The sequence below is a fragment of the Apium graveolens genome, chromosome 1, assembly GCF_009905375.1.
Source record: "Apium graveolens cultivar Ventura chromosome 1, ASM990537v1, whole genome shotgun sequence".
In the NCBI taxonomy this organism is placed as follows: Eukaryota; Viridiplantae; Streptophyta; class Magnoliopsida; order Apiales; family Apiaceae; genus Apium; species Apium graveolens.
The window spans coordinates 206791727-206802434 of record NC_133647.1 but is presented as its reverse complement, the minus strand read 5'-3'; the positions used below and the strand labels follow the sequence as shown (position 1 = coordinate 206802434).

The 10708-nt window shown below is 34.7% G+C and overlaps 2 protein-coding genes across 2 annotated transcripts; both read left to right on the top strand.

Moving 5' to 3' along the window:
* Positions 1 to 2357: 2357 nt before the first annotated feature.
* LOC141718687 (zinc finger protein GAI-ASSOCIATED FACTOR 1-like) lies at positions 2358 to 3686 on the top strand. Its single transcript, XM_074521070.1, has 3 exons — positions 2358 to 2451; positions 2628 to 3024; positions 3314 to 3686. Exons 1-3 carry the CDS (start codon positions 2358 to 2360, stop codon positions 3684 to 3686), a joined length of 864 nt encoding a protein of 287 aa, XP_074377171.1.
* Positions 3687 to 8049: 4363 nt separating this feature from the next.
* On the top strand, positions 8050 to 9846 carry LOC141718681 (zinc finger protein GAI-ASSOCIATED FACTOR 1-like). The gene is made up of 2 exons (XM_074521064.1): positions 8050 to 8143; positions 9524 to 9846. Exons 1-2 carry the CDS (start codon positions 8050 to 8052, stop codon positions 9844 to 9846), a joined length of 417 nt encoding a protein of 138 aa, XP_074377165.1.
* The last annotated feature ends 862 nt before the right edge of the window (positions 9847 to 10708 follow it).

Genomic DNA, 10708 nt, shown 5'->3' with positions numbered 1-10708 from the left:
TTCTCGATTGCCCAAGGTCCCGAGGCAAGGATGTGGACGGGGAGCCACCGTGGTTTTTCGAGAGGGAGCCGCCTTAGTCTCTCTCGAGACAGACATGAGATATCAATTATTACATATAAGAGTATTCTAAAGAGTTCTATTCATTTAGCTTATACTTGAAAACTTGTATATTATTACATATACCCTAATTAAAAATGAAAAAAAATGATACATAAACTTGTAGGCCAATGATCTTTCGATAAACGACTTTCTCCTTGAATTACTCAGTACAGGTGCTTTCGAGAATAGTGCTCCGGTGACTCATATTATTGAATATGTCAGCAAAGTCAAGACAATTATAAAAAGAGATAAGGATATGAATCTATTTTTGACTTATTAACATTCTTAAATTTGTATGCAACCCATGCTATAAGCTGTCAGTTAAGTGTGACTATATATACTACAAGTAACATGGCCTTTATCGCCCAAAAGTAATTCAATAAAAATCAGCCCGTATTACCAACTAGAAATTGTAGTCATTTTTTTGGTTTATGAATCATAAAAATGGTTTCTTTTAGTTATAATCTACCAGACTTATTTTTACTGCAATTCGTATAACCCTTATGCCATTGCTTACATTATTAATGCCAATCATCCAAACATGTTCATATCACTTACAAGCCACAACACAAAAATATTAAACTAAATCAAATCATAAACAATAAAACATACTATCAAACTATTAGACTATTAATAACCCACATAATACATAATGATATATATATTTACATATTAAACCTTAATTCCTAAAATTTAAATTCCCATCATAAACAATAATAAAATTAACAAAAGTTTAGAACAAACTAGCGACCTAAGTGCCACCGCCGTTGCCTACTACATCCTCACTGTCTCCCTCCACCTCTTTGATGTCGCCCTCTATATCCTTCCTATCCTCCTCGCAGCTCGTGCTGGTATTTTTGCCACAGCGTTGTCGTGCCATCTCTGACGCGTATGTCCATAAGTTAGAAACTTTGTAAATAACTAAAATAGCTAAAATTTGTAATACAAAAATATGTAAATATTATAAAAAATATCTCAAATGATAAGTGTATAATTTATCTATTCCATAACCGAGGTTCATATTGTCCAACCAAAGAGGTGCTCCGCAGCCGCTACCCTTAGGATGCACACTGGGTAAATCTCACAAGCTCACGCAATAGCCTGTAAATCACGTGAACCAAGATAATAGCCTGCAAATCATGTGAACCAAGATAAACTATACTTAAGCGTTAGACTCTGGTTCATGAGGCATAATCATTAATTTTTCTCTCGTGGGATTCGAACTTGTAACCAAGAGGATAATTATCCCCACTGTAATCAACTGAGTCAACCCTTGCGGACGCATTTGAGAAGGCTTCAGCACTACTGGAGAGATCACGTTGCATCTCCATTGGCCATGGGTCGCTAAATCGGTTAGATAAATCCATGCGGCTACAATGTCTCATGTTAACGTGCAGTGTGGAACCCATGTTGATTGTGTGTCGTTAAAAATATATGACAAACAGATTTATCTCCGCGGTCGTTGTGAGATAAAAAGATGATGATATAATTTAAGTTACAAAATTGAAACATGTGAGAAATGTGGTGCTAGCTAATTTGAACAAATTTTTTCTTCTTTTTGATTATGTTATTGGTCAAAATGAGTTGTCCTATATGCATAAAATCGAGGACAAAATGACATAATATTTCTATTATTCTCTAATTATATTTCAATGTAGTACTAATCTCCTAAACTAATAAATTAATCATTTTTGCTAATAGAATAATTAACTTTTACTATTGTTTATTTGTTAATTTTTTTCAATTTACATTGTAAATAATTTTTTAGGGGCCATTGAGTTAAAGATAATTGCCTATGAATCATATAATTAATATCAAAATCATATGTCATTTAAATATATCTTGTAATTCAAAGTTACAAGAATGAAACTGACCAAGACATTCAAAAAGTAATAGAAAATCCAAAATCCAGCTGGAATCTATATAATAAATGACAAAAAAAAAGTCAGTGGGACCTCATCCCCAGCTGCAAATGTGGCCAAAGGGGCGTGCATAATCCATAACATTACCATTACCTTTCACCACATTCCTGTTTACTACCTTCCTGAATACAATTAATATGGTGGAAGAAAAGCTTTTAAATATTTTTTTTAAATTAATTGTGGCTAGAATTAACCCTGGAAGGTACCTGAGTCAAGTGACCATGGTTAAAATGTTATTATAAATTTGAGAGAGGATACAAAGAGATCACATACATCCCAGGCTTTGAGTATTCTTCTACTACAAATCAATTTTAGTTTCAAGAAACACCTAGAGAAATGGCTTCATCTGCAACTTTATCTGTTATGGCTTCTTCTGCCTTACCAAGTGCTGCTGAGAGAAAACAGCAAAAACGTCGAGGAATTAATTCAAGTAAGATATTATATATACAGAGATATACGTGCAGTGTGAGTATTTTGGTCTTAATTTATCTTTGTGTCTTCAAGGATATATATTTCAATAAATCTAATGTCCGGGTCAGAATGTTTCTGACATGGTTTTTTAATCTGTTTATCTGACGTCTCTATATATGTGTATGTATGTGACAGGCCCAGATGCTGAAATTGTCGCACTCTCACCCAAAACTCTGTTGGCCACAGATAGGTTTTCGTGTGATGTGTGTGGGAAGGGTTTTCCAAGGGAGCAGAACTTGCAGCTCCACAGAAGGAGACACAATTTGCCAGGGAAGCTCAAACAAAAGACAAGCCATGAAATCCGGAAAAAGGTTTTCATTTGCCCTGAAATGGGTTGTGTCCATCACCATCCATCAAGGGCCCTTGGAGATATTACCGGAATCAAGAAACACTTTTCTAGAAAACATTGCGAAAAGAAATTTAGCTGCCATAAATGCAACAAGAAGTATGCCGTAGACTCTGACTTGAAGGCCCATAATAAGATTTGTGGTACTAAAAAATATAAATGTGAATGTGGAACTACCTTTCCCAGGTGATGGTCATACCACAAGTCTCTCTTTTAATTCTAATTGATTACATAAATAGTTTTCTGTTTTCGGGTTAGTTGTGATGTATCCAATTAATTAGCATTGGAGTTTGTGCTTAGCACTGCAATTTAATAGTGGAAGTGATTTCGTAGAGTTCTTTTTTCTGGTATCTCTTGATTTCGTAGAGTTCTTTTTTCTGGTGTCTCTTGAAATTGCAGAAAATTTGTTTTAATATGAACAAATTATAATTTTCTATCTATAATTAACTAAAGGTTAAACAATTACTTGATGCAGGCCTGAGAGTTTTACCTACCATCGTTCCATGTGTGATGCTGCTTGTATTTCGGCAAATGCTAGTAACCCTGGCTCCATGTACCTGGGCCCAGCTGCAGATTCCCAAATTCCAGGGAGCCATCAGCTACTCTTGACTCCGCGGCTAGGACAAGGGGCCTCAAATCCAAATTCATTTACTAGTTTGCTATCAGGACAATCCATAGGATCTGCTTTTAATAGCTATGGGAGAGCTCTGGGAGATAGAATGAGCAGTGCTGGAGGATATGGAGGTGGTGGCACCTTGGAAGAAATGTACAAGAATTGGAATGTGGGTGGTGGGAGTTATGGAAGTGGTGGAGGATATGGCGGTGGCATGGAACCTTTAATTGATTAGATGAATGCTCCACGTGGAGGAATGATGTCCGATGTGAAAAATGCTGGTGGAATGTTGGTTGGTCATGAAGTAAATAACAATGTTTTGGGGGATCCACAGATGAATGTTGAGAGTGAGTATCGTAATAGGCTTACCAGGGATTTTCTTGGCTTGGGAACTGGGATGAACAGCGTGAGTGGAGGTGGAATGGGGGGTGATGATCACAGTGGTAATGGGACGACCAACTCGTGGGACAGGGAAGCTACCACATCAGCTGAGGCCAGGCCTTTCATTCATCACCGTAGCCCTGGGTTTTCAAGCCATCCATGCTTCAGGTCAGGCCCCTGTCTCCCTTTCTATCTCAATGCTTATATGCTCTGTGCTGTTTTTATAGCAATATGTACGCTATGTCTTTGCATGACCGTATAAATCTACATAAAATAAGGTATATGTAGCCAAAAGGGGAAAAATATGGCAGATTATTTTACCATACATATACAAACTTTCACATTTTTTTTTTGAAAAAGAAGGAGCTAGTGTTATTATTTTCATGTTTAAATATATACCCACTAACACATTCTATGTAAATTGGGGCTCAGAAAATAGTCACCTCTCTTTTTAATTACTTTTTATCATAATAAAAAATTATTACTATATATTGTAAGTAGCTGGTCTAGGGTAATGCTAATGTAAAATTTTATAGAACAAAAAAATAATTGCATTACTATTTATTTTCCATGTACAATCAAATATACTTAGTATTTTGTACAAATATTTGCTCTATATATGTTTAAAATGGCTAACTATTAGCTTTTTGTGCAGGAGATCTTACCTAGTTGGTGATCAAGGCAGGTGTATGGAGTTGATTTGAATGACCTTAATTAGAACGAGAACATCCAAAGAACTAATTAAACTAATCATTAATCTTCTATGAAATAAAGGTATTTTGAGATATTTTTGTTTTTTTTTATTATGCTATGCTTTGAAATAAAAAGCTGTTGGTTATAAATCAAAGGCTAATTTTATAATTTTATAATTTTGTTTTGAAATTTGCATTCCTGCTTTGAAAGTTGCTTTGAATCTTTATTAGTTTTCAACATTATATATATATATATGGAAATTGCTCAAATGAGAATCCCAATTATAATAAGATATGAGATCTAATCTCAGCCCTCCATTTTATAATATTTTTTGTTTTTCTTTTAATCCCTATCACACATTTCCTTTTCCCACCCAACACTTTTCTTATCAGTTCTCTCGACACCGACCCTACCCACTTACCCAACCACTGCACTCTCTCCATTCTTACTACTCGATGCCGCCACCGCCACTCCACCGCTCGTGACCAGAATGTTCACTCCCCCATCTCTCTCTCTCACTCTCTTTCTCTCTGCTCTCTCTCTCCTCCCACAACGAATTAAATACACACACCACCACACTTTCCGTTTGAGCTCAGTTCATTCCCGTTAGATCCGCTTTTATTGATTCATCCACTATTAATTTCACCGATCAGAGCTTCCCCTCGAATATTGGCTATACAATTGCTTCAATTCGGTATAGTTTGAAATCCGTTGCTCAATATCATAGGTAATTTTCATAAAATTCTGGTGATTCTTCCAATTGGGGGGTCAGTGGATGGTGGTGGTTATGGTGGTGATTATGATATGGTGGATTTGATTGTGGTGTTTATAGTTAATATGGTGATTTTTGTTATAATAGTGGTGATCGGAGTTGATGAATTGAGCTGGTGGTGGATCTGGTGGGTATAGGTAGTGGCCGGTTGTGGTGATTTGTTTATTCCGGAGGTGATTTTTTGTTTATCGGTTGTCAGTTGCGGTAATATTTTATTTTTCGATGGTGATTTCTAGTTTTTCTGTGGTGATTTTTGATTTGACGGTGGTGATTTTATGTTTGACGGTGGTGATTTTCTGGAGGTTGCCGGAGGTGGTGGGGGCCAGAAATGGTGGTTGCTGGTTGTTGGAGGTGGTGATGGGTGGTAAGTAGAAAGAAGAAGATGGAAGAGATGGTTGGAGAAGATGATGATATTTAAAATTAATGGTCTAGATTAAAAATTGATTTAAATTTTTATGGTTGAGATTAGATCTCATATTTCACCAAAAAAAAGTTCTCAATGGAGTAAGACCCTATATATATAGGGAATTGCTCAAATGAGAACCCCAATTAAAATGAGATATGAGATCTAATCTCAACCATACATTTGTATCCCTAAATATAATTACAACCATACATTTTAATTTTACACTTCATCTCTTTCATCCACCTCTCTGCCCACTACACCCACCAACCACCCACAATCACTACCCATCACCACCACGTACCAGCCGCTGCTCCGACCGCCATCATTCCGTCCCCGCATATCAGATTCCCTCACTCTCTCTCTCTCTATCTATCTCTCTCTCTCTCTCCCTCCCTCCATCCATCCATCTGCATCGTCATCCTTAATCGCTTTTTCGGCCAAACAATCGTGCGTCTCCGTACCGACCGGAGTGTCGTCGTTTTACGATAATTTAGTCAAAATTTGTTCCTTCATCATTTGAATGGTTGTCACCGGAGGTGGTGGTGGTTGATGGGTGGTAGAATTTGATAGAAGATGGAAGAATATTAAAATTTATAAATATTAAATATTAAATTAACGGCGAGAGATGAATATGTTGTATTTGAATGAGTGGATATGATTAGATCTCATATCTCACAATACTAGAGTTCTCATTGGAGTAAGACCCTATATATATATATATTATTTTGAAAGTTACATTTTTGCTTTGAAATTTAGAATTAAGCCACTTTCGTTATTTAATTTATACTAAACACTTGTAAAATTAAACTCATCTACACAGTTAACTTGAATAAAGTTTCATTAAAAAAGTTATTTTTTACATATAAAATTTTAGTTGTATATTAAATTCTTAATATTCCATATCTAAATTGTTTAATTGCATATTTGAACTTCATAAGTAATATTTCACATCATCTCTTTAAGTTTGTAAGACAATTTTAGGATAGTGCTGATGAAATAGACAACTTGTTCATGTTTGTAATACCAGGGTACAATTGATATTGATAATATATGAAATAGACAACTTGTTTACGTGGATAGTTAACGTACAATCGAGAATATATTTGATAAAATGGATAACGCTTGTTAAATAGGGTTGATTTGTAAAATCAAATTATGACCCCACATAAAAATATTCCATACCCTAGCAACCTTTTTTTGGCTTCACATATATAATATTATGTCACTTTAATTAATTGCTTTCTATGTTTTAAGTATAAAATTATAAATAGTGATAATTTTTTTTATTTTTTTGACTTTCAACTCATACCCAAATGAAATTTAAGTATTTTTTTTCTCTAAAATTAGTTTGTAAATTTATCTAACAATACAATGTATTATGTGAGAAAATTCAGACTTTTTTAGAATATAATGTAGAACCATTTACTTTACCAAAGTCACAAAATTCACAATATAATATAAATTTGTCAAAGGAACCGCATTGCATTGGCTAGTATGCACGGGGATTGAGGTGGCAAGCATTGGCTAGTATGCACAGGGGATTGAGGTGGCAAAATATCCTATACAATGGTGGCTCGAGGTAAAAATACCATAAATGACAAGTCCTCATAGAAATAAACTGACTGGTTTTTCAAAAGTTCCGACATCGACACTCCTCCCTGATCTTGCTGCGAATTATAAAACTCGACATGTCGAGGCATAAGATTTTCTAGCCAAGCTTCGACGGATCCGTTGTGCCGGATTGTATTTTTTTTTAATGCGGTCCAGGATATGATGAAAAATGCAAGAGTAAATTCATATACATATCATATGGTACCCACAGAAGAGCAAGTAAATGCTTGCCTGAGTTGCGGTTCAAATGCAACAAAATCTAGAAGCTAGTGCCATGGCCTTTTACAAAAAGTATAACGTAGATAACCAAGAGGTAAAATCTTAAAAGTTCTCAATTTAGATTTAGTAGTGTTATTTTAAAGCGTTTTAACATCATATATATTCTAGGCTATAAGAAAGGTTCAAGAAAGTGGTGATGAAGACATCAAAGCCAACCTTGGGACCAAACTCTTTGTGCTAACGAATGAGGGTATCGAAAAAATTGAACTTTGAGGGACAAATTTTTTGTTATATACATGAATGATCAAAAGAAAAATATTAAAAAATATAGGCATAAAATAAAATTTAGGGGTCCAATTTTTAATTTTTTTTGAAAAGATCACTTAAAAAATAAGATATTTTTAGTACTTAGTTGAACCGACATAAATATTATTGATATCTTACTTTTTATCATTCTTTCAATTTATTATCCCACCAAAAAAATCGCTTGGAGCTTTAAATATCTCTAGGTCGACTATGGATGACACCACCATCAGCGGCAACGAGGACGGAGATGAAGAGGATGTCGAGCTTGGCGAAGACGAGGAGAGTGGCACGAAAAGAAACAGTGGTGCGAAGAGCGCTATTCAATTTTATTTAGTTTTTGGTTTAACAATGCTTTGAGCTATTATTTGAATTTTCATGTATATATTTAGTTGTATGTGTGCTTCGAACATTTGTCTATTAATTTGATTGCTTGCTTAATGTAGTACAATAAGCAAATGTAGTTACTTTAACAATTGGTTGGTTAATGTAAATCATTTTTATTATTTTTGGTTGTTGTTGACATTAATGTTAGTTGGTTATAATTGTGGTGTGGTTGGAGTTGATATTGCACGTGTTTGCGTAGGAGGAATGTCAATTGTAGAACCCAAAAAAGTTATTCTAGAGCCAATATCGGCTTATCTGCAGAAATAACAATCAAAATTAATCATTTGTGGGCATGAAAAACTGACCGAATTAATAACATAGCGAGTGGATTCATACAAAAAATGACCGTCTCCTTATGAACGGTAGGTATAAGTTGGTCGTTTTTGAGTTTAACACTAAAAAAATGTTGACACGATATCAACCAATTCAGGAGCTCATAGGCATTTTTCTTGTAATATTCAATTGTTATGGATATAAAACGACCGAATTATTGATCGATAATTCAGTTGGATTTAATTGACGTATAAGGACATGTGTTACTGGACTCATGTTTTTAATCTAGAATGACGGATTTGGCGTTTAGCCTGTTTCTTTAAGTTGGAGTTATCATGATATATATATAATCTACTTATTTAATCAATGTCATGAAATAAAAAAAATACAATATACAAAGACAAGGAGATCGGTCCCTCACCATGCATATATGGCCAAAAGGTAAGTGTAACGTCCAACATCCACACTACATTCCTCTTTATTGCTTCCTTGCACCCAAATTTTCATTAAATGTGACTTTTTTGAGATATTTTCTAAATATATTTACTTATAAAAGAAATGGTTTGTAAATTCATGTGTACCTCCAACCTTCAATAATTTGCAAAACAAATATATAAGAAATAATTATCTAATGTTGGGGTTTCATGGTTGAAAAATTGTTATAAATATGAGAGTATGTACCTACAGATTTGAGCTTTTGTATGTTTTTCTAGTAAAAAAAATAAAAATCAATTTGAGTTTCCATAAAATCTAGTCCTACCATGGCTTCTTCTCCATCAGCTACGTCTAAAAGAAGAGGGAGGTATCTTTGGGGAAATCCAAGTAAGATCTGCTGTATATATTGTGGGTGCATGTGTGTGTATGTATTAACTGTCAGTTTATATAATTTTTTCTTTTACCGTTACCTGGAAATTTAAAGGGGATGAGTCAGACATATATGGTTTTTGAATTGTTTTTCGATTGTTTAATTTGTTCACTTGATGGTTTGGGATATGTGTATATATGTAAATGACACATCCTGATGTAGAGTTTGTAGCACTTTCCCCGCAGAGTCTAATGGCAACAAATCGATTTTGGTGTGAGGTGTGCAATAGAGGTTTTCAAAGGGAGCAGAACTTGCAGCTCCACAGAAGAGGACATAATTTTCTTGGGAAGCTGAAGCAAAAGACAAACGATGAAGTCAAGAAAAGGGTTTACATTTTCCCCGAAGTTGGTTGTGTTCATCATGATCCCTCAAGAGCACTAGGAGATCTGACTGCTATCAAGAAGCATTTCTCTCGAAAATATAGTGGCAAAAAAAAATTTGGTTGTGATAAATGTAAGAAGAAGTTTGCTGTGCACGGTGACTGAAGGCTCATAATAAGATCTGTGCTACAAAGGAGTATATTGGTGAATGTGGAACTACCTTCTCGAGGTGATTGAGTATATTTGGTTTATCTTTTAGTTGTGCTCTAGGTGTAATTAACCGAGTTTGTGCTTGAAATTGTGAATTGATCTAGAATTATTTTATGGAATCTCTTTCTCAATATAATATGTGTTTGGAAATTGAATACGAAAAGAGTTTGAAAAATTCTCTTAAAATACACTACAAGAAAGTAAGCCTAAATACAACTGCATAAATTCAACCGACTTAAATTCGACCGATTTCGCTTGTTTCATTTTGCAAGGCTAAATACAACCGCCCGCAGTTGAATTTAGTAATATATGTGACCGGATTTTTTGTGCGATTGAATTTGACTCCATCAAAAAATGGTGGGAATTTTCCCGCAACTGAATTATTTAGCGCTCCTAAATTCCACCTCTAGCGGTCGAATTTAGCCTTACCAAAATGACAGGCTATTTGGGACCAAAAAAAATTTGCTTTAGCGATTTTATTTTTATTTCTTATGAGTTGAAATAAGCCCTTATCTTTATTTCTTATAAGTTGAAATAAGCCCTGCAAAAAATTATTATCTTAGCGAGGTTAATATATTCTCGATATTATTATGAGTAATGCTACTTGCACAAAATTGTGTACAAAAATTTGCACAAAATGACATGACAATTGATTTGTGATATTTTAATTGGGGCTGTTGATGTGAATACATGTGCCATTCCAGTTAAAACCAAACACATATCTTAGCTGGGCAAGGAATGATATCTACTTTACTAGGTATAGGTAAGACTAGCAAGAAGATGCGACCCTATCTATAGACTGAATATCGAATCGCCT

Bases quoted from the DNA above. Each gene is read 5' to 3' on its own strand.
- LOC141718687 (XM_074521070.1), top strand. From the start codon at position 2,358: ATGGCTTCATCTGCAACTTTATCTGTTATGGCTTCTTCTGCCTTACCA. The intron at 2,452-2,627 runs GTAAGATATTAT...TGTATGTGACAG, and splicing joins ACGTCGAGGAATTAATTCAA to GCCCAGATGCTGAAATTGTC. The intron at 3,025-3,313 runs GTGATGGTCATA...TACTTGATGCAG, and splicing joins TGTGGAACTACCTTTCCCAG to GCCTGAGAGTTTTACCTACC.
- LOC141718681 (XM_074521064.1), top strand. From the start codon at position 8,050: ATGGATGACACCACCATCAGCGGCAACGAGGACGGAGATGAAGAGGAT. The intron at 8,144-9,523 runs GTGCGAAGAGCG...ATCCTGATGTAG, and splicing joins TGGCACGAAAAGAAACAGTG to AGTTTGTAGCACTTTCCCCG.